Source organism: Mirounga leonina, unplaced genomic scaffold, assembly GCF_011800145.1.
Source record: "Mirounga leonina isolate KUSES-001 unplaced genomic scaffold, KU_Mleo_1.0 Mir_195, whole genome shotgun sequence".
In the NCBI taxonomy this organism is placed as follows: domain Eukaryota; kingdom Metazoa; phylum Chordata; class Mammalia; order Carnivora; family Phocidae; genus Mirounga; species Mirounga leonina.
In genome coordinates this window covers 3,823,762-3,847,405 of record NW_023270490.1, presented here as the reverse complement: position 1 = coordinate 3,847,405, position 23,644 = coordinate 3,823,762, and the positions used below count along the sequence as shown (strand labels likewise).

The following is a 23,644-nucleotide window of genomic DNA, read 5'->3' as shown; positions in this document are numbered from 1 at the left end:
ATCCATCCATCCATCCATCCATCCATCCATCCATCCATCCATCCATCTAACACTCCCTAGCTTTGCTCTAGGCACTTTATCACTAACCTGTGAAGACAGAGGCTGTGCCTTATTTATGCTTGTAGCCCTGGCACACAGCGCAGGGTCTGGAAAACAACAGACATTAATAAGTATCTGCTAAATTAATAAAAGAATGATTCTCTAGGCACCTGGGTGGTTCAGTCCATTAAACATCTGTCTTTAGCTCAGGTCATGATCCCTGCGGTCCTGGGATCGAGTTCCGCATCAAGCTCCTTGCTCAGTGGGAAGCCTGCTTCTCCCTCTCCATCTGCCTCTTCCCCCTGCTCATGCTCTCTCTCTCAAATAAATAAAAATCTTTAAAAAATTAAAAAATGACTCTCAAATACATACACTCCTTTCATGAACTTCTCTTCCCCGAATCCATGTCATCCAACCAGCCCTCCTTCCCTTGTGTCATTTCCATGTCTCTTTCATGTTATTCCCGGAACGAACCTGGAAGATCTCCAGGCAGCATCCATATCTGCCCAGCAAAGTTTCATGCTCAAGCCCTCACCCCACAAATTCTCCTTTGCTCCTCTGGAAGCAAGAACTACCCTTTATTTTTACTCTGTGTTCCTCCCATAGCAAATTAAAACATCTCAATCCACAAACAGTTTTTGCTGAGTGGTTTATTTGTCACAGCTGTTTTCATGATGCAAGGACTATAGGAAACCTTTCCCCTATTTCAATTAAACATTTTTTTTTCTTTTCATAAAAAATGTTGTAAGTTTCCATTGCTACTGTTCTATCTTGGAGGACTCACCACTAACTTGTCCAAGTCCTTCCCTTGCAGGAGAGCAGTTCAAAGTACGTGCTCCAGAATTCAAACTGGAGTTACAAACAAGTAATCCTGTTTATTTATTAGAGGGCAGTGGCAGACTCAAAAGTTAAGCCAGAGCACAAAACTTTTCTTGTGGAGTGGGTGCCCAGGGGACTGTGGTCTAAAATGAAAATAAGATCATTGTTTAAAAAAAAACAAACAAACCCACCTCACACCGTGCATTGTTACACAGTTGAAAACATCTCCATGTTCCTTAAATATTCTGCTTAGAGTACTAACAAGTCAGTCCACAGGAAATGCAAGAATATGTTATATTTTAATCAGGGCACATAAAACACTGTCTAGAATGTTATGTTGCCCAGGGGAATGCAGTGAGCAGGGAACATTTACAAACTCCAGGTCAGTGCCCCCATTACATCACTGTTGAAAAAAACAAATTTATGAGGTTAAATTATATGGATGTTATATATTGGAACTGTTAGCCCATTCCCAAATGAGAATATTGGCTGAAATAGCCAGATTCCCTGAGAGAAATTTTTAAGTACTTCTATTGTGGATGTTTTTATGGTAACTTTCTGCAAAAAGAGTGAAGACATAGTCTTTGAAGATCATGAAATGAATAAAAAAAGAAAAGAGAGAAGTCTCTCAACTAAAGAAAAGTCCAAATTCGAAAACAGAGGGCACCCAAAAGAGTTACTTACATTCTTCTTCTCCAGAGATAATAACACAGAAGTTACTTTGTGGAGCTTCCTCGTGATTTATTTGATTACTCCTCATCTAAGTGATTGGAAACACAGATGTTGATGCCATAACTTTGCTTCCAGTAAATAATTCCTCAAAGGACTCACATTTGTTTAACCTTCGTCACAAGATGATAAAACTTATTAAACATTTATGGAACCAGCCACACAGTGCTGTTGGTTTATGTGTTTGGCAAGTTTTAAAACTCCTATCCCCAACTTTTCCACCTTCCCCTCGCCTCTCTGAAAGAACGGTATCTTTGGGGAGGTTCCCGTACCTGGACTAGAGAGGGTCCCCCCCCGCCTCGTTCTTTATTTCTCCATTTGTGGCTGCAATTTGACAATTAACAGAAGGGCTGTCGTGCTGATCTCAAAGAACAATAATTAAACCAAAGGGACAGCAGACAAGGTGCTCCCGTGGGACCGACCGAGGAAGAATAAAAACCCCGTCAGGGAACTGTTTTCTTATGATTTTGAGCCTGCTTCAGAGATAAGCAAATGTTCACATGTGCAATGTGTGTGCATTCATTTCTTCATTCAACATTTACTAAGAACCTACTAGCTTCAGCCCTGTGGGCATAAATCATCCGGGTATCTAAATTTTGCAAAAGCTCCAGGAACCTTGGATAACTCTTCATTCACTCATTGATTCATTCATCCATGTATTCAGCAGGAACACCTACTGTGTTCCAGGTATAGAAAATGAAAGGGCCCCCATGATTTGAAGGATCAATCTCTGACGTGATAAAATATAGACAAGGAAACGGAAATGGCAACAGAGTGTAGAGCTGACCTTCCTGTATCATCAGTTACTGATACCTTTCTCATCTAGTGCTAATTTTCCTGTGCAGGGAATATAGGTGTAACTATGGTTCGCTTTCCTTCTCCCCCCAGGGCAGCGCCACAGAGATACCCCTGGGGAAATACACAGTGATGCCAGCTTCATGTTCCCAGGGGAAAATCCTGAAGAGCTTGGTGGCAATTCCGTTAGTAGGTTAGCCTCGGTGTGAGCGTATGCATTGACAATGTGCCGTGCTAACACAAAACTCATGCATAACGAGGGCTGTCTATACTCTCGCCTCCCCCTGGACACACACACTAACGCTCACGCCATATAGCCATATGTGAAACATACATCCACAACGCACACAAAAGATACACAGTCACAATTCGTCCCCACAGTAAAACAGATCCACAACACACACGTACACACATTCTAAGGATGATGCTAATCTTGGTTGTGAAAAGCATCTGGTACTACATGGACCCTCCGAATCGCAAGGTCCTATTTTATTAATATTTCTACCCCCAGGACTGAGCATCGAGCCTCGATACATGTTTGCTAAACTGCATTAAAGGTCAATTTAACTGCCTAACATGCCAAACTGCAGAATGACTATTGTTATGGTTCATCCTGTAACACTGCTAAACAAAATCCAAGGGCCCTTCCTTTCCTCACCCAACCCCCTCATGTTTAACAACCCCCTCCCCCCCGGGGTTCCAGGATCCGCGGGGCAATGGTTGGCCGGCTCTGGAGCTCCATCCATTACAGACTCTCAGGACAAATGCAATTTCTTTGATGCTAGTCACGCTTTCCTTTTTGCTTCTCTCTGTTCCCCACTCCACCCCAAGGTGGCTAATGACCGCTCTCTTGATGTACTTGGGATTCGAGCCATGTAGATGGCTGAGTCTCACTCATTATTGGGATTATTGACATATCTTAGTTATTCAGTTTACTTACTTCAAGCAGACATTTCACAAATGCCTACTAGGTGCAAATGAGCCAGTTACATTTTTTGGTAAGAGAAATGTATATTTCAGTAAAGACACCAAGAATATTTCAAAGTAAGAAATATTAGCTGTTTCCGTAATGTTCACTACTGATTTTCTTGCTAAATACAGTAAAAATCTCACAACTGCTTTTCTCGACGTAAATTATTTATGTGACAATTGTAAAAATTCCCAAGAATATTCAGTACAGGATTGTATGTAATAATGAAAACTTTAAAATATGCTAAATGTCTATTAACAGAGGAGTTGATAAATGAGTAAAAATAATAATTCTTACAGTGGAATATTATAAAGCATATGAAAAGGAATTCACTGTATTTTTTTACTCTATCATCTCTCTCTCTCCCTTTTTTTTTCTCCAGCTGCTTACTTGGATAGAGCCTACACAGAGTTAAAAAATCAATGTGCAAAACTGTAAAAATATTTACATAAAAATATTAAATATATACAGAAAGATAATAATGCCCCTAGCTACATATATATGCAGGTAAAATTATAAATATGGAGGATATACCCAACAAAGTCTGAATAGTACCTGTCTCTGGGGAGAGAGTAAGGGGGGGAAATAATAATATTTGCTGAACACTTATGCATGGAACACTGTTCCAAGTATTTAATAAGTATCTACTTTTTAAATCCTCGTAGTGGTGCTTGGAAGTAATTGTTCTCATTCATTCCTATTTACAGGACTGAGGCACAGAGATTTTAAGATTGGTGTTCAAAGATGATATAGCTTTATCTGTAAAGTTTAATTCCTTTATATCCGAAATTCCCTGATGAAGTGAAATAAGTTCATCTTACTATTGACAGCTTTTCTTCTATTCCATATGATTGACTATCCCCATCTAATATTAATAAAGGAAATATTTATGTTAAAGACAATGAAATAAGATGATAATTTCAGTCCATTACTCAATAAAATAACCTCAAATCAGATAGCCGGCAGTTTGCCAAACTGTATCATTACAAAGTTTTGTTTCAAAATGCCACCCACATTCAAAAATTAAAAAACAAACAAACAAACCCACAAAACCTTCAACCAACAACAACTAAAAACAACTGTTAGGGTTCTTTTCCCCCCCAAGAAAGATTCTATCATGATTTCTGTTGTAAGCAACATTTTCCCTCTGAGATACAACTCCTTGAATTTCACGATCATCTTTTTCTCGTATTATTCAGAATAATCATTTAAATGTCACCTATAATTAAATACTTACAAGTAAGAAACAACTTTGGAGACCTTGACCATAAATACTGTGAGGAGCTCTAAAAGGGAAATCTGTGAGGGTAGCTTTTCATTTGCTAAAACAAATAACAGGGCAGTATTATTGCATGTGTTCCATATTTTTGATGGCCAGGAAGAGTCATGGAGCCTACAAGAGATTTATAGGGAACAGATGAGCAGTGTCTGACTTTGGGACACATCCACAAAGATCCTGTAGGAAGTGGGTGAGCACCATTACTTACCGAGACACCCCAGATGGACTGTGTTCATGGTTTTCGTGTTTTTTTTTTTTTTCCTACTTCTGTTTAATAAAACAGGAATGGACTTAGGAAAATGCTATTGCGGAAAGCTCAAGAGGATTCAAAAATCCTATGCATTTTTTTTTTTAAATCTTCCTAGGCTCAACCTTTAAAGATGGTGTTTTGGATTTTGATAAGCAGGATGGTCCTCTTTATTTTTTTCTTTGCCACGAATAACTTAGTTCAACCTGGAAGAAACACTAAATTTCAGTTCGCACCCCTTAGTCTGCACGTATCTATTCTAGACTGTAGACGTTTATTTATGTGACTCTCTGCCATTAAGCATTAAATACTGTGAGAAGCAACAAAACACAGTGGCTGAATCCTATGACTCTGATAGGCAGAGCCTGGTTTCAATATCTTATTTGAAAGCCTGTGTGATCTTCAAGATATTTGACATTTCCCAAACTTAATTCCCTTATCTCTTCAGTGGGCCAATAATAATCATATCCGGCTTTCAGGATGTTGTGGGGAGAGACCTGTATGAAGTAAATGCTCTGTGAATGTTAACTAGTAAGTGTCGACTTGCGGGTTTAATGTCATGCGGGTCAAAAAACGGTAGCCATTATGACAAGTGACAATTGTGACTAGCGTCATCTTCCTCATCATTACCATCATCACTTTGATCCCCTTCACCCAGGGAAGCACAGCTGCTAGACAGAAAGGCCTTGGAAATCTCATTACTGGGAGGAGTCAGGGAAGAAAAAAAGAGGGACTGGAGGAAAAAGAGCCACTGAAGAAAGTAGGAGAAAATATGAAACGGAGAACAAGAAGGTGGAGGGAGGTGTCAAAGAATAAAGCCAGGTTTTCTGCCCTCCCAACCCCTAGCGTTTCCAGAATTGAAGAGTGCATAAGAAATAAAAAATAAAGCTCCGGGACATTCCTTTTATTTCTTTCTTGTCTCTTGATTCTCATCTCCAGGGTGCCAGCAAACTCCCAAGCAGTCAGAGCCCCTGTGAGATATTTGCCAGGTTGCTTATCTTTCTCCTTAACTGAGGGATGCTCTGGGTTCTGGTGTTTGGTGCTCTGATGAGGTAGACAAATGTGTAAATGGATGCATTTCCCTGTTGAAATGCATTAGGGAAAATGGTCCCCACCATTTCCAAAGAGAGGCAATTGCCATGAGAGAGGGAGAGGGAAAAGAGAGAGTACTTGTATTTTTTTCTGTTGACTAAAAGCCCAAAGTGGATATGGATCCCCTCAAATAATTTTTTAAATGTTTAAACCTATTTTGGCATTTGGAATTGGGAGAGAGAGAGAAATAGGGAGAAGAAGGAGGAGGATGGGGAGGAGATGAAAGAAGGAGGAGAGAACTGAGATTTTTCCCCCCATAACCTGTAATTCAAAGCCATAGTGGGTGCTTCGAATGCAGATTCACAGGCCCCAACCCCATCCTAGGGAATCAGAACCATTAGGCACTGGCCTGGGCATCTGGCAAGGTTGCAGCTCTATTCCAAATGCCAAACCAGAGCATTATTCCCAATTTCTCCATGCCGGCAAAATTTCCTCGGCCAGTAAAGACTCTCCAGAGTTTCTCTCTGATATCCTGGGAAGGGAAGTTCCTTCGGGTTTTCAAAGTTTTTTGAAGTTTTCATGAAAGCCTCTGTTTTCCGGGTGTTTGTTTGACCCAAGTGTGTCTTGGCAGCCCTTGCTCACAGCTGCTCCGTGAATCCCTTGCCCTGCCCAGGTCCTGGGTGCCCACGGGGTCCTCCCAGTTAGTCATTCTGCCCCATCCTCGTGGTTTGTGCAATATCCTCCCCCCCAACTGCTTTTTTGCCCCCCAATTACTCTCTTCATATATTCCCCTACAATGGTTCCCTCTTCTATTTACCTACATAATTGCATCTTAAAATGAAAATTACGTCACCACCATCAGTGAAAAACCAGCATCATTTGCCACAAATTATCAGAGAATGAAAATCCAAGGGTTATTTTTTCTTTCACTGGATACTGTTACTTGAAAAAGTCTCTGAATTTGAGGTCTACTCTTTCTGAGAAACAAGCATGAGACAGGTGTTTAAGGCAGGCTAACACCAAATCAGACTTTCTTCCTGATTAAATCAGAGGGGTGGAAAGGGTGTTGGAAAAGGGGCATTGCTGGCACTTTGTGCATGACTCAGTGCTACTTAACTCTCCACCACCATGGGTATGGCCGTCCATAATGGGGCAACTTTGGCTTAAAAAACATTCACGGGTGGGCTTGTTTTCCTCATTAAAACACTGCATAAAGCTCTCACAGGCCTGGGCAGAGGAGATGGCCATCAGGAGTGTCCACTGGAGGAGCTGATGATATGAGTCAGTGGTCTTGGCCCCTCCTCGAAGAGATGTACCTTTGTCTCCTTAGGTTTCCTCATTCTGACTCCTAATAACCATGGCACCATCATTCATTCTATCAAATCACATTTATTGAGCACCAACTCTGTGCCAGGCTTTGTAGACAGAAAGCAAATAAGACATAAGATCCCTTCATGGTCATGAGCTCAGAGTCATGGTCCCAATTCTAAAATTTAACATGTATTGAACACTTACTGTGTATGAAGCACTGTGCTTGGTGTTTGGTAGGTATTCATACTATGCTCCTCCCAACAACCCAAGAGGGACTCTTTATCATCTCTACTTTACCAATAAGGAAATCAAGGCATGGAGAGGTTTATTAACTTGTTCTTGTCATGACTACAATGTGTTGACCACTTAACCTTGTACCACGCATTGTGCTAAGCACGTCATCTGATTTATCCCAATGAATCTTTCTAAAAACCCAATGAGATGAGTCCTTCTATTAGGTCTATTTTGCTAATGAGGAAATTGGAAGTCTGGGAGGTCAAAGTGCCTAAGGTCATGCAGTGAGGAAGTGACCCATTGGAGAGAAATCGACCCCCAGTCTGACTCCAGGGTCACCGCCTTTTCCTGACACTGGGTCTGTCTGGTGGGTATGCGGAGATGGGTGAGGGCGAATCCAGGACTCCATGAAATGTGCTCTAAAGGGTGGCCTCTTCCCCTCTACAGTCAGTTCTAGAATAAATGCACCTTCAAACACTTTCCTTGTTTCCCCTCTGGGCTCAGAGAATGATATACTGACAACTTTCAGTAAGAACCCTGTGTATAACTAGAGGAGAGAAATAAAAGCAGGAATGAGAGAATTGGAATTAAGAGGATAAACACAGGCCGGTGTTTCAGACACACCTCTCAGTCTCTGCCACAGCCACCTGCCATTCTTGGCACATCTTGTCGTCCGACTTTGGACTGATTCTCCCACCTCCCCCACCATCAGTCTGGTCCAAGTCATCACCAGCTTTTGACCAGACCGATGCAGGAGCCTCCTACATGGTCAACCTGCATGCAGCCTTGGTCCCTGATATATCACATGGCACCCAGAAGGATGCTGTAAAAACCTAAGTCAGGTCATCCCCCTGTTCCCTCGCCCTCCAGGGCTCTTGAGTCAGCACACAGTTGCTCCCTAGTTCCTTGGTCCTGGAGGCTTGGCGGCTGCCTGTCCTTAGGTCAGGACCCCTCACCACGCCCCCTGGCGTCCTTGCTGCCGGCCAACCCCTGCTTGCTCCAGGCTGGCACTGTCAGCCATGCCTGCAGTTGCCTCCCCCCACCCGCCGTGATGCACGGCCACACTTCTCTGCCTGCCACTTCACTCAGAATCCAGTTGCAATGTCACTTCCAGAGAGGCCTTTCCTGGAGGCCATCTCATCCAAGACGGGCGCACCCTCCCCTCGTGCCTCGTCCCCTGCCTTCTTTTTCAGTCTCTCCCTGGCACGTAGAATGTGCTGGCATGATGTGATACAGGCACCTCTGCTCACTTGTCTGTGACCTGTCTGCCACACGAGATGGAAGCTTCATGAAGGCAGGCCTTTTGTCACCTTGACTCAAAGCTCCAGGTCCGGCACCTTCCACAGCCCCCGGTGCACAGCAGACCTTCAGTAACACTGGTTAAATAAAAAACCCAAGGTAGGCAGCAAAAATTCCCAAATGCTCGCTGCGATCCCAAATCTCTTTGTCCTGAGATAGACCTTAACAGGCACCAGCCAGCCTCCCTTCGGGGACCCTCTCCAGGACACTTATCTGAAGGTGACAATTACAAAGTGGAGAAGGCGTTACCAGGAAACAGCCTGTAGCCTTCTCCTATTAGCTTAACAACCCCTAAGCTTTGCCGCCTTGGGCCGGAGGGGATGAGCGCAGGTCTGCGGTGGGGGAGGGTGCCTTGCCAAACCCTGGGAGGCTGGGAGCATCTGGAGGCTGCGGGCACCTGGAGAGCGGAGGGAGAGGTCAAGCTCAGGGGTCAGAAATAGGGATTCCGCAGCCCCTTCACCAACATCAGGGACGCTCCCTCTGGGGGTCTTGGCTTAACGAGGAAGTCTACTAACCCATATTATCAGCAAGCATTATCTATAAGATGGCTAAATAATATTTACTGCCGAAAAGGTGAAATCACTGCTCTTCACATGAAGGCAGGTGATGTCATGATGAACATAATGCAAGTTTATTCCTGAAATCACTGTCTTTTTGTCATTAATATTTTTTAAATTGATAAATATTCAAAGGCAGTTAGGATCGTGAGCAGTACGGAGGTCTGCCAAAAAATTTTAGATGTGCAAAAGAGATCCTTCTGCTCAAAAGTAATTAATTAGTATACAAAGTAACATGCTAATTAAAGTATTTATTCATTTATTTACAGCCTCATTTATTCATTCATCAGGAAATACTTATTTAGTGCCTAATAGGTACCAAGGACTAATTCAAGTGCCTAGATTTTTCCTGGAATCCCTACAGAAAAAAAAAAATGACAACAGGAAGAAGGATAAAAACATGCGTTTATTTAAAAAGATCCTCCTTGCGTGCCAGGGACTGTGCCAGGTGTTTTCTCTACATCCCATCACCTACTCGTCCCGACCACCATGGGAGGTGAGCTATATCGCGTGCCCATTTGACAGATGAGGACACGGAGGTGCAGTGAGGTGAAGGAACTCCCCTGGAAACCCGCTGGTCAGTTAAGTAGGGAAGAACTGCAACTGGATCCCAGATTTCCTTGGCTCTGCACATTTGCTTTTCAACAGCCTCACCTATGTGGTTCACCCAGCACCAGGCGATCCCTCCATAATGGCCGGGCTGGTGTTTTTATCTCCACATGCCACCTCCATCGTTCTGAGCATCCTATTCACCATCACTGAAGGGCCAGGTGGGCAAATAGACCCAAATCCACTACTGCCTTTGAAATAGTGACTGTGAAATGTTCTATTGATAACCCAAATGGATCACATCACTTCCCTTTTGGAAACTCTCCATCCCATCACACTGAGAACCCTATCGAGAAGGTCACACAAGATCTGCCCCTGCCTACCTCCCCCCATCTTAACCTGCTCTGCCCACAGTGGGCTCCCACGTATTCCTCAAACATACAAGTCAGTTCTGGCCTTACATGCTTACTCCTTGGAATGTTTCTCCCAGATCTGTGCTTGGTTAGCTCCTCACTTTTGGTTTAGGTCTGATCAAGTGTTAGCACCTGAGGAATACCAGTCCTGACCACTCTCTATATAAAAAGGGAACCTTCCCATCCTTCTTTACTCCATTAACCCCAACTGATTTTTATGAAATACAGTTAGAACTATTTAGTATTTTATATTTATTTGTTGATTTGCTCTCTGGTCTTACTCACAAGAATATGAGCTGTGTGAGGGCAGGGGCTTTTCCTACTGCGCTATCCCAGCACCTAGCTCAATGCCTGGTAGGTAGTAGGTGAACATCGATTGAATGAATGAATGCGTAAACGCACATACATACACACGAAGGAACACTCAAGAAAAAACCGACTTCATATACAAGAGAGGACCCGAGATTCGATTTGGTGATGTCACTAAAAGCAGCATCCTCTGTCAGCGTTCTCAATAACCTCCCTGCAGGCTTAGACACCACAACGGATGCAGAGAAAGAATAATAGGAGCTGGGTCCCTCCTTGGCAAATCACTATAGCTATTCTAGATAAAATATCACAATAGATTAAGGGTCTGGGCTTTGGAAGCAAAGAGTTCAAAACCCAGTGTGGCCACTGCATGACCTTGAATGAGTTGCTCTGCAGGTTTCTCAGAGCCCCATCAGTAAAATAGGGATTACACTAGCATCTGATGCATAAGAATGTTGTAAGGATAAAACTTGGCTCAGATGTCCCCTCCAGGACAAGTGTCCCCTGACCATCCACACCTGCCATGCCAAACTCCCACTCCCCAACTTTTGCTTTTATAAATCTACTGTCATCATGAAAATTATCTTTTTTTTTCTTTGTTAATTTACTTGCATGCTCTCTAGCTTCCCCCTCCTGGAGGGTAAGATCCCCAGGGATCATATTCTTCCTATTAATCCCTCCTGGGGATGCAGGTGGCCAGAACAGACCCTGGCGCAAAGTAGGAACTCAAGAAAATAATTTCTGTTTAAATAACGGGAGTATATGAAGCACTTGGAAAAGCGCCTGGTATATAATATACACTTACCTAGTGGCAGATATGGTTATTACTGTTGGTGTTATAGTTGTTGCTGCTAGTGTTATAATGACTATCTTTGGGGAAAGAAACTTTTTTTTTGAGCTGGTGCAGGGCTCCAACCAGCCCAGTATGAGTCAGCCTCAGAAGAGGCTAAAGCACTCTTTAATGACTGTATTTCCAGTTTTAAAAGCCAAAATGCACCCAGGTCTGATTTCTTTCAAACCCCGACCCCCTTTCATGGTCTGGCCATTCAGGGTAAAGACACACTACCACTGTCAGGTTTGACCCCTAAGAGTTTCAGGGTACTTTCTCAGCCCAAGGCTTGTATAATCCTTTCAAAAACCTGGGCCTTAAGAAGAACTATGACGACCCCCATCTTATAGGTTGGAAAGTTGGGGGGTGAGGGGCAGAGATTTGAGCGGCTTGTCCGAGTCTACAAGGCAAAGAAAAGAAATAGACCTAGGGACTTGAACTTGGGTCATTCTGACTCCTGAGCTCATATTATTATCCCTGAACTAAGGTTTCTCTCTGGAGCTTGCCCAGGACCGCATAACAAGTGTGGGCAAAACTGTAAGCAGAACCCAAGTCACTTGCTCCTGTTCTAGGGCTCCATCCACAATCTCAAACCTAATCTCTGGAGGGAAAACAAAGAGAAGCACAAAGCTATGTACTCAACTTTCTAATAAAGGAAACTAGCTGAAGGCAACTCTGATATAAAACATGCTTATAGCTTTTCATTTTGGCATTTCTTCTGTACCAAATGGTACCGAACGCCTAGAGTAGATATACCTCTTTTCTACAGCATCATCTTGACCCAGAAGCTATTCCTATCTCCCCTGGGGTGTGAGAGAGAGAGGCTTCTAAATTACTGGAAAATTCTAAGAATCTGATAAATTCAAGTGATTTAAAGTAAGCCCCTTGCAGTTTATATAGAAATATTTATATGCCATTGCTCTGGCTTACACAAGTCCTTTCTCCCTATAGAACACCTTGACCTTCTGCTTCCTTTTTCTATCGTCCACGTCACCAGGTTTCATGGATTTTTCCTGATGCAGGAAAGCGTGAGGGAAGTTTCTTCCAAATTCATTACAAACAGAATGGCCGCTGACAACTGTTTTTATCTCCTTCTGCCCTTTGTAACTATTTTCATTAAAAACAATAACCATACTCTGCCCACCTTAGTATGTAAACTGTGTAATTTCCATAGAAATGACTTAGATGTAGCTTTAAGAAGAAAGCGCAGGGGTGATTTCGGAGTATTCATTCAGTTCTGAAAGCACTCAACTAATTAAGACCAGTGATCTTAATTTTTGTACTAACAGAAACTGCAGAACGCTGCCTTTTTTTTTTTTTTTAACCCACCTTAGCGGCTAGCCGCTTTATGGAAACATGAGGTTTTTCCTTTAGCATAAATGGACACTACAGCGTTTCAATTAAATTAGTCTTTGGAGACAGATGCAAAAGAGCTAAAAAGCTCCTTAAAAATCTTCCCTGCTCCACTGCCTCTCATGTGCCAAGGGAGATGTGTAGTTAAAATGCAGTGCTATCTTCTTCTTACCCTGCCGAACAAAGTTTTGGATCCTGAACCCTGAGTGAGCTATAATAGAGAGCCTGTTAGATCTGCTTTTAGTTTGCATGCCCACTTTTGGTTTTCTAAAGCTCTTTTTTTTTTTTTTAAAGGGACGTGTAATATAATGCCCTATATCTTTGTACATTTGGAGAGAACTTTATTAGACCCTGTTTCAGGTTGGGTACTAGGTATGATGATACTGAAACTGTTGTGTTTTTGTTTTTGTTTTAAATAACACAGATGGAAAGAGCACTCTTACTTCGAGAGAAAAATTCAAGACAAAAACTTTCAAATATGATCCAGGTTTTGTTTTTTTTTTTTTCCTGTGTGATTTCTCTAAATGCATTATCTCTAAAACTTTTGCATTGTGTATTTATTTCCCTGTTGTTAAGCAAAATAATGCTGATATATTAATAATAGGATTATCTGGCCGTGCCTCCTGCATTGTAATTTCTAAAATTTTCAACAGTTTTAGGCATTGCTTTGGCATCACAAAGTATTGGAGGATGCCCAGAAGACATCTTTTTCCGCAGAGGAAATGCAAAAGATTCAGAGAGGCAACAGCCGAAAATTCTGAAAATTCTTCATAACTATTTTAATGACTTTCAAATCTCTCCCAATTATTTTATCACTTCACCCATGGAATTTGCTTTGGAAACAAATATATCAGCAATTCCCACTTGCTCTCAGAGGCCATTTCTGTGTGTCTGTGGATGTAGGCAATGTCCTCAGAGGGGACCTAAGTCCTACACCTTTCTCAGCAGGAACACAGCCACACTGCTGTGGACCCTCCAGGCCAGCGTCCAAGTTCGATGCCAAATCATGTGCTTACAGAGACACTTTCCTGTGAGTTTGTGGACAGAGTCCTGAAGTGGACATTTGGGCTCTAAAGTATCTAATTTTTATTATTTCTTGAAGACCAGCATCTCTTGACACTCCCTCTCAATGTCATCCCCAGCCCTGAACTTAAAACAAGTTCTTAAAACAAGTGACTGAAAGGTCAGTAGTACAGAAAAAAATGAAAGAGATGGTAAATCCAGTGAAAATCGGGTTATGTGATAGAAGCCGATAAATATATGGGGTGTGTGTGTGTGTGTGTGTGTTTTTTCTTACTGCAATATCCAGGCAATCAAGCAAACCCTCTGAACGAGTTTATTTCTTATGTGGTTCGAATGACTAAGCTCATTTATAATCAAAGAGCTGCTCACCAAAGGTCACCCTAAGGAACAGGAGAATTTCTAACTTTAAATGAAATTTATAAAACTTAAAATGATAAAAAAATATATATATAAATTGTTACAAATTACTCAAAGAGGGTTATAAAAAACCTCTTCCGGGATGAACAGGCTCTAAGGAGGCAGGAGGCTGAGATCTCCCTGGTACAGACGACAGGAAAATATACTCTGTATTTGTCACATTAGAAAATGAAAATAAATTTCTCCCAAGTAAATAAAAATATAACAGCATTCTCAACTTGCAAAGCAATAAAATTCTTTGTGTGCCAAGCTTCTTTTAATACCACTGTAATTTTTTTATAAAAGTCGCTCAATTTGATTGTAATTAAATATGTAATGAAAAAGCACTGCTTCAGGGAAGCGATGCAAGACACTCTCTGTTAATGTATTTCCAACTGACTTTGCATCAAACGAAAATGATACTCTGTGTATGCCTGGTCTTAATAGAGGATTTGTTAGGCAATTCTGTGCTTTTTAAAGGGAACTTGGGTGGATGCAAGCACGCCTTTGAAATAGTGGCTGAGTCTTCCCAGACCATGACATACCTAAATAAAATTGATGGTACGCATACAGTGATGGAAGGGATCTACTCTGGTCATTTAACTCGTGTCAGCTAATTACAGACCCAGCACAAACAAGAACAGGTTTCCTTCCTGCCTGATTTTCTGAAGCTGAGCTGCAGGGATGAGCAGAAGGGTATCGCTTCACACAGCCTTACATAATGCCAGGCTCAGTGCCCCTTTAAAACCTGCTCAACTGAGAGTACAATCCCCAAGCCACTGGGAAGATAAATAGATCAACCCAGGTATTATCCAGTTGGAGAAATTCCGTCAAATGCGTGAGAAGTCACCTGGGATGAAATGAAAGCATAAGCCTCCGTTGGAGAATGTGACAAAAGGCAAGATGCTTCCAGGGACAAATCAGTTAAAGATGCCTAGGAGGTATTTGTTGGGTGTGAAGTTTTCCCAAACGGTAGAATTAAGGTGAATGGGAGACAAATCAAGGTAAGGTGGTAGAAAAATAAATGCACAGTAGTTCTGAGGAATGTTTCTACGACCTCCCTAAAAGTAGCCTCCAATCTCCAACCCCCAAGCCTCAAGAAGATTTTCATCACGCAGAAGTTTCTCAGAGCCCTCTCTCCCTCACCTACTTTCCACTAGAACTCCCTGTCACTTGCAATCTGCTGATTAGGGCTAATGTATTGTGTCCTGATATGGCAGATTAAAAATGAAATCAATAAATGCCTAAAACAAATGGGCTTTTGAGATGTCCCATTCAATCTGGGTCTTTAAGGGTGAGGTGAGAGGTGGGAGAAGGAAATCAGGAGGGGAGTAGGGAAGGGACCACTTAAGTAATCAATTTCCATCCAAAAGGCTCTGTGCAGGATGTAATTTCGTGGGACCTGTCCTTCCTTTTTCAGGGATTTGCCTTAAATAACAAGAAGAGCCAGAACAGTTCATGCTGCTGAACCCCTCTGGGGGTGTGTGTGTTTATTTTTTCCATTCATCTGTTAAAACCATACCGTTTGGGTAAGTGAATGGGGTCTATAGCACACGGTATTTAAATCTTCAAGATGTGAACTTGTCTTTCTGAAGTGTATTTCAACAAAGTGAGAGTGCCAGGGTCCCAGACTCCACCCCAATTCCTATTCCCTGGAATCCCATCCCATTTGCCAGTAAATTAAAGGTAAGCTTCACCCTGCGCTGCCTGCCCCTCCCCACCCTGCTGGTAGAGATTGTTGAGACCTCCCTGGCTCACCCAGGCACCGCTCTCATGAGGGGCTGAAAAGGAGATCGCTGGGGTCAACTCTGCTCCGTTGCAGGATTCAGAACTGTCCCTGCTGAATATGTTTCCCATGTAAATAAACTATGCCATTAAGGTGCAAATTGCAACTTTTAAGTAATGATTGCTAATAGTCTAATGTTTACTGCCACACAAGGACATTCATGAAAACAAAATCTGCATTATTCATCTCCATATTAAATAAACAAAATAAATTGAGGGAGCTGTTCTTCCCTGCAAGACTTTCCTCAGATCTGGATTATCAGATAGTTTATGAGAGTCAACAAGAAGGAAACATTTAATCTCTTTGGGCTGGCAGAAGCAGAATCCTATAACTTATGTATACATTCGATATTCACAAGCCCGAAGATTTTGCATTCTATTACACTTGGCTGGCATTATATAAAAACAATAGTTCAGGGTGGTAAAATAAAATATATGTATTACACATGTCTGTGTACAGAGGCTGTGACAGATTGTAGAAAATAGAAGGGTTTGCAGTGTAAGTCTGCAATTTTAAATTTTTAACTACTATGCATCCTGCAAAATACAAACAAATCAAAACACTGCTCTGTTTTATTTTACCTTTCTGCCATCTTCTCTACCTGCCCTAAAATGGATAGGGGGAAAAGATGCTGATAGAAAATTCTGCAATATTCTCAGGTAAAAGTGGATGCATTTTAGTAGCGAGTGAAATATACATCCAAGGAAGTGAGCACACACACTCACACATACACAAATCCCTGGGGTACTATAGGCTGTTTTCTGAACTTTTTGTCTTGCCCAAAGTAATAGTATGATGGAATAGCATAGCTGTAGAAAGCCAGGAAGAATGACATTTCAGAGGGAAATGTTCTGACTTAGCTGTTTCCTTAAAGAGAACAGCCTACCTCACATCCCTTCCCCTAAAAGGGGGGGGGGGGGGGGGTGGCAGAACGTAACATATAAAGACTGAGATTTCCCATCACTTATAATATCATCTTGTTCATTCTTTCTGCATACCTGCTTTATTAGAAAGTTCTGTAACTGATCCCTTGAAACATGGAACTTAAAACTAATAATGCAAAGGAATCAAATTGCCTCGAACAGTTCTTGGGAAAGAGTCTCAGCTCTGATTCACTCATAGGCTTTTTCTATCTTACATTATTCATTAATCAAGCTAGAAATCAAGCTTTCAACATCAGTCCATGGGAGTAATTACTTACAGTTGTGCATTGTGTTTAATTTCAGGTAGTGATAAAAGTTAGTATGGCCACAATCCTAGAACCCACCTTGTTCTTTTCCCTGGTTGTCAACTGGCTCAAGACTCCCAAAGTGGCTAACTTTACTTGTGAATCACCACCTCAGCTAACACAGAGGACAGCATCGGTGACTTTGGAGGAAAGGAAACTTGCATGAAAAAATATCTGTTTTACTAATATGTGATCAAATAAATACTGTACGAGGGGCCTCGTTGTATACAATATGAATCACTCCCTTTCAGCTCCACCAGGCTTTCCCCTTTTTTCAGTGAAAATAATAAAGCCATGAAAACAAACATATAAAGACATTAGGCATACAATAGGCCATAAAACTGAAACTGCAGTCTCAACTTTCTAACATACACGCACACACACACACACAAACTACAGTAAATAGACAAGCCAGTTCCAATAGATATGAGCTTAATGAAAATGATCTAATTTAAATAATGTGATACAGCATTATGTTACATACACCTGGATCCTCATTGATCAGAGGATAATTATAATCAAAGTAGTGCAATTCTGAGCAATGCACTTTTTATAATGAGCTTACCAAAGGAGACATGTCCAGTCATTCTGGTAATTTAAATTACTGCCTAGTTGTTGATGGCCTTTACTGGAACAACAAGGGGGTGGGGGGGAAAGAGTAATTTTCAGGGCAGTATTACTTCTTGCTGGACTGTTGCCCAGGGTTCTCTTTTGGGACAATAAGGACGTTATCTCTAATAATCTAGCTACACGAAAACTTGGGTTGCCAGAACTAGAAGGAGCACGCTTACTTTTCCTGGGTCTAGAAGGCCAGTGCACACCCCAACGCTGTCAGATTGCAAAGCAATCTAAGATTTTTTTTTTTTTTTTTTTCCAATAAGTGAGTTAAATGTAGACAGGGACAGGGGCAGGGGCAGGAGGGAGAAACTGTTTTCAAAAGAGGTAGCCAGAGTTGAGAAAAGTACACCTCACTGACTAGGCAAGTTCTAAATATACACAGCACTGAAAATATTTTAATTATTTTGCTCTTAGGGAAACAGTTGGAAAATTCATGAATCAAAGCTTTATAAATGATATTTCCGCATGCAATTTGAACCAATCTACGTACACATGGTTATGGAAGCAATTCTGAGCTCTGAAGGGAAGATAATTGTGGATATTTCAAAGCACATGGACTGCCATTCAGGCTGGAATCAGGCCATGATGGAGGATGAGCTTGGTGGTCCAGCATGTTCAGACACAAACACCCACTTTGCCCAGATTTGTAACTAACTTTGGATTTGTTCTAAGGGTGGCTTTACAAAGTTTACAAAAGTGTTCCACTGAACTTCTCTCTAATGTTTCGCTCATACAACAGAAGGAAATGTGTTGTTGGGTCTGCAGAACACCAGCCTTAATGGATGCCGCCTAAAGCATGAGGGTAAAGACAGAGACAGGGGGAAAGACTTCAGCTTTTCGCTAAAGCCCTGATTCAACTAAAGGACACAAAGAAATAAAAACGCCCACATTAAAAGCCAAACAAGATAATAATTGTGCATGTCTGGCTCTGAATCTAGAGGGCAAGGCTTGCGTCACCGGCACTCTGAGTTACCATGGTGAGTGATTTATTGATATATATCAAGAATGAATAGATCAAAGGCAGCGAGATGACAGGTGATCAATCAAATGTCAAATCAAAACTAGCAATCAAGTGGAAAGCTGATTTTTCAGTGGGTGGGTCTGGCAGGAGAAAAATGAACTTTCATATTACACTTCCGAGAAACAAAACCCCAGCATACTATTAAAAAAGCAATTAAGCAACCCAAAAGAAAAAAAAAATCCTTTAGAAGGTCTATTGTACTGATCCATTAACCTGTTCCTCTCTTTTTCGCAGGGAGAGAGGGGGGCTGGTAAGGAAGGATTCAGATGGGATACCATACAAATCAATTTACAAAGTTTGCAACTCTCTCTGGGCAAAGAAAATCCAGAGCTGTTTCAATGTTCTCCTGGGTCTTTCCCCCCCCCTTTTTAAAAGAGAAAGAGTGTTGAGTAGATTTCCAAGCATATTTAGAAAGCATATTCAAAGGTTCATTCCTTTCCTGGGGTGGTTTTTTCCACCTTGGCGGTCAAAGTTAAACTCTCATTGCTTGCCCCAAAGCCAGCCTGCAGCCCAGGGCTTGGGCATGCCTCACACTTCAGCGCCCCAAACCCCAGCGAGAGGAGTCGCTGTCCCTTGAGGCCAGAAGCCACTGGCACTGACCACGCGGAGGGATGCAGGGGCGGAAGGACGGTCTCCCTACCCCGCACCCCAAATCCTCAACCCAACTTTGGCCGGAGAGGCAAGAAACAGACTGGGAGAAAGTTAGGGGTGGGGTAGAGGGTGGAGGAAAAAAAGTTTAAGGAGGGAAGGCTTGGTGGGATAGCTTCCCCCCCACCCAACCGGAGCCTGCAAAGGGGAGGATTTGGGAGATGGAAGAAGGCGAAAGAGAGAGAGAGAGAGAGGATGGGGTTATTCGTGGGGCAGAGAGGGGCGCCCAGAGCGAACTCCCCCCGCGGCTCGGGGGTGGCGTCCTGGGGCACCCGGGGGCTAGGAGGGCGGGCGAGGAGCTCGGCGCGCCGGGCAGCCCCGAAGCGGAGCCGGTTCTCTTACCTGCCGCCCGCTTGGGTGCCTGCTGTTTCCTCCTTGGCATCGCTCTACTTCGCTCCAGTCCCACTTCTGGCGCCCCAGCCCCGAGCCGCGCGCGGGGGCCCGCTGCTCTCTCGCCTCTCTGGGTCTCCTCCGCCTCCTGCCCGGTGGCTCCTAGGGCGTCACTCGGCCTCTGTCCCCCTGGCGATCCCCCCTGCAACTCCTCCACCACGGGCCAGAGACCCCCCTCTCTGGGTGGCGGACACGGGTGGCTTGTGCCGGCTGGTTTGAAGTAGAGGTTGGTTCTGCCTTGTTTGTTTGTTTGTTTGTTTTGGATTTTTTTTCCTCTCTCTCTCTCTTTTTGTTTTTGCTTTTTGGAAATTTTTGGTTTTTTGGTTTTTTTTTTTTTTTTTTTTTTTGGTGACTGTTGAGACACTTGATTTCTTTATTAAACATCCAAGACCGCGTTCGGATGGAAGGGACGAGGGGCGCACACACGCCACACGCACACGCGCGCGTAAAGATAAGGAAAAAAAAAAGGCAATCCTGGGAAGGTAGTGGTTTCTTCTTCTTTTTCTTCTTCTTCCTTCTCCTCTTTCCCTCCTCCTCCTCCTCCTCCTCCTCCACCTCCTCCTCCACCTCCTCCTGCTCCTCTTCCTCCTCCTCCTCCTCCTCCTCCTCCTCCTCCTCCTCCTCCTCCTCGCCGGTCTCTATGGCGGATTCGCGCTGGGGGAGAGAGATCACTCACTGTAGGTTTGTGGCTGCTGTCAGATCCCCGTCTGTGAGTGATATGCGAGAGGACAGGAGCGGGTTTGGGAAAGACAGAAAATCTGGAATTCACTCACTCACACACACTCACACTCACACACACACAGACACACACACAGACACACACTCACACACGCACGCACTCGCTCTTCCTCTCACACACACTCACACCCCCCACATATGCGCGCACACACACACACACGCACACTCACACACTCACACACACAAGACAGGGCGAGGCGATGCCAGCAAACATCGATCCCGCTGAACAAACTGAACATTAACAAACTCCTCCTCCTCCTCCTCTCCCCGCGACCTGATGACAGGGAGAAATTTACTCCCCAGCCGCAGAGCGCCAGGCAGAGGGAGTCTATTAAAGGGACAGTGTCCCGCCGGGGAGAGGGGCTGGGGGGCGGGGACCCGGCGCGCCCACCCCAGGCTCCTCGAGGCGCCCCCCTCGCTGGGGCGAGGACGTGCCCACTGGCTCAGGGACACCCCTGCGGGGGTGGGGGTGGGACGGGCACGGACGCGGGAGGAAAGGGGGCAGGGTGATGGCCAAACTCCGCAGCTGGAAAGGGAGCTCCGGGGGGCCAGGTGAGCCCACCGGCAGTGCCATTAACAATACTTGTTAGGAAGGTGAGAACTTAGGTCTGCTTTGGGCGGGGAAGGGGGAGGGCACCTTGTCCATCAATGACCTCCATCCTCCAAGTCTCTTAATCTGACAGGGGAGATGTCCTCCCCACCCCCACCCCCACCCTAAGTTTAACGCCCCTGACCCTCCACCTTCCTTCTATTTGGTGGATGGTCAGAAAAAAACCCCTCCCAACTGCCTCCTTGATAGTTGAATCACATATTCTCTCTGTTTAAATAGTATTTATTCAACACCTACTAGGTGCCTATTCTGGAGACACAGCAGCCTTAGAGAAAGGGAAGCTCCTGGCCCTCTTCGTGTTTCTATTCTAATGGGGGCACAGAAATGTCACTCTCAGATATCCAGTCTTTGCATAAATGTCACTTTCTCCCATAGGTCTACCTTACTTAAAATTTTCACACACACACACACACACACACACTCCCTATCCCGTTTCTCTATTTTATCTTTTTCCACTGGGCTTATCAATATCATATATATTATAGTTTTCTATTTTGTTTATTGGCCTAGTTCCTAGAATATAAGCTCTGCTGGGAAGAGGGCTTTTGCATCTTTTGTTTGCTGTTCTATCCCCAGCGATGGTAAGGGACAAGACATATAGTAGGTGCCCAATATAATATTTGTTGAATGAATGAAAAGTAAGCAAGTAAATAAACAAGATAATTTCCAAGTGATAAGCTCCACGAAGATGTTAAAATAGGGCCCGTGACAGCGTCTGAAAGAGGGGGTAGCCCTAGTCAATGCGGGAGACCCCACTGGAGCTGAGATCAATTGCAGCCAACATGTGATCGTTGAGCCAGGTGTGGGCCCAGGTGCTGGGGACACGGTCAAACCGGGACCCTGCCCTCAGGGAACTCTCCTTCCAGTGGTAGAGACAGACAAAGGGGCAAGTGATGTGTGATGGGGCAGGAGGTGTACTTAGGAGGGGCAATTAACCTGGACATGGAAGCAGGGAGGATGGTTTCCAGGCAGAGCTTCCTGGGGAAGAGTCAAGTCTAAGCTGAGTCCTAAACACGGAGGAGTTGGGCAAGAGGGAAGCTCAGAGAGCCAAAGCCTTAGAATAAGAGGGCAGGCATGGCCTCATTCTTCCTAGTCAGGGCTCTGGCTGCCTGCACCCAAATCCCCTGAGGCCCTTGTGAAGATGCACATTCCTAGGCCTTACCCTAGAATAAAAGGATCTAACCCTAGCTCCATTGGCATTTGGGGCCATAATTCTTTGTTGTGGAAACTGTTCTGTGCAATCTAGAGTGTTTAGCAGCATCCCTGGCCTCTGCCCGTCAGATGCCAGACCCTCCCACCCCACTTGTGTCAACCAAATTGTCTCCAGACATCGCCCCATGTCCCCTGGGGGCCAAATGGCCCCCTGGTTGAGGACCACTTCTCTAAACCTTCTAACTCAGAAACTTCTGGAACAGGGCTTAGGGAATCTGAGTTTTGAGCAAGTGAGTCTCCTGCTCACTCCAGTGTGAGAACTTCTGCTAAAAAAGCCTTCGTTCTTTTGGAGTCAGACATATCCAACGTTGCTAACTATAAAGCAAACTCAAGCTTAAATATTTTATAACTTAGGGATTCATGGTGTGGCACTGTTACATGGTCATTGTGTTGGGGTTTCACCTATGTCTACTCCTCACTACCTGCCCCCCAGCCATGTACCCACCATGATGAAGTCCGGCCCAGTATAATCGGGCCACCTCCCACTTACAACCGACCCACCTACCACCTTTGCCCTCACTCGTGGGGAATGACCTAGGGTGACCCGTTCCACAGATATTTTTCTGAACAGTTCTTTTGGGAGCTATAGGAAACCTAACTTTCCCCATCCTCCTAGTCACATGTTATCGTCACATTTGCAAAGTGCTGTTTCATCTTTTTTGTTACTGTTTTATCACTTTTAACATCCCCACGCGGGAAGCACATGCTCATTTATTCCTCTCATGTACGGGATACAAGTTATTAACTCATCGGCCCTCAATCACCCAACTGGCCTCCACCCATCACCAACCCCACCCAACCCCAGCCTAGTCCTGAGGCAACCGAGGCACAGAAGGCCCTGCTGCCGAGTTGACAATGTCAGCAAAAGGGTGTTAATTCTAATTAATTCTAATTTCCTCCCACACCTTTCCAGAGAGCTGTGCCAGAGACCACAGCTTCATCAGTAAAACCCTCAGTCCTGCTGCCTGGGGACCACAGCTATAGGAACAGGAGGTACAAAGCCTGGGACTGCAGTGAACACACCAGTGAGTCTCCCCTGGAGGAGCCCCGTGCCCACGGACTGGGTGTTTGCACTATATTCTATAATTTTAAAAAAGATTTTATTTACTTATCTGAGGGAGAACAAAAGCAAGAGAGATCACAGAGGGAGAGGGAGAAGCAGACTCCCCGCCGAGCAGGGAGCCTGATGTGAGGCTCAATCCCAGGACCC

General features: G+C 43.9%; 1 protein-coding gene across 3 annotated transcripts in view; it reads right to left on the bottom strand.

Annotated features, from left to right (window-relative positions):
- The window catches only part of TSHZ2 (teashirt zinc finger homeobox 2), a 263,065-nt gene extending 242,671 nt beyond the window's left edge, over positions 1-20,394 (bottom strand). Inside the window, exon 1 of one of the 3 annotated variants that reach the window (XR_004682969.1) lies at positions 19,827-19,897. Coding sequence is in view for 1 of the 3 variants with exons in the window: in XM_035025423.1 (XP_034881314.1) it covers positions 19,827-19,866 (40 nt within the window). In the remaining 2 variants the exon portion in view is untranslated. Of the gene's footprint in view, positions 1-19,826 lie in introns of all 3 variants that reach the window. The other 2 variants (XR_004682968.1, XM_035025423.1) reach the window with 2 other exon arrangements.
- Positions 20,395-23,644: the final 3,250 nt, after the last annotated feature.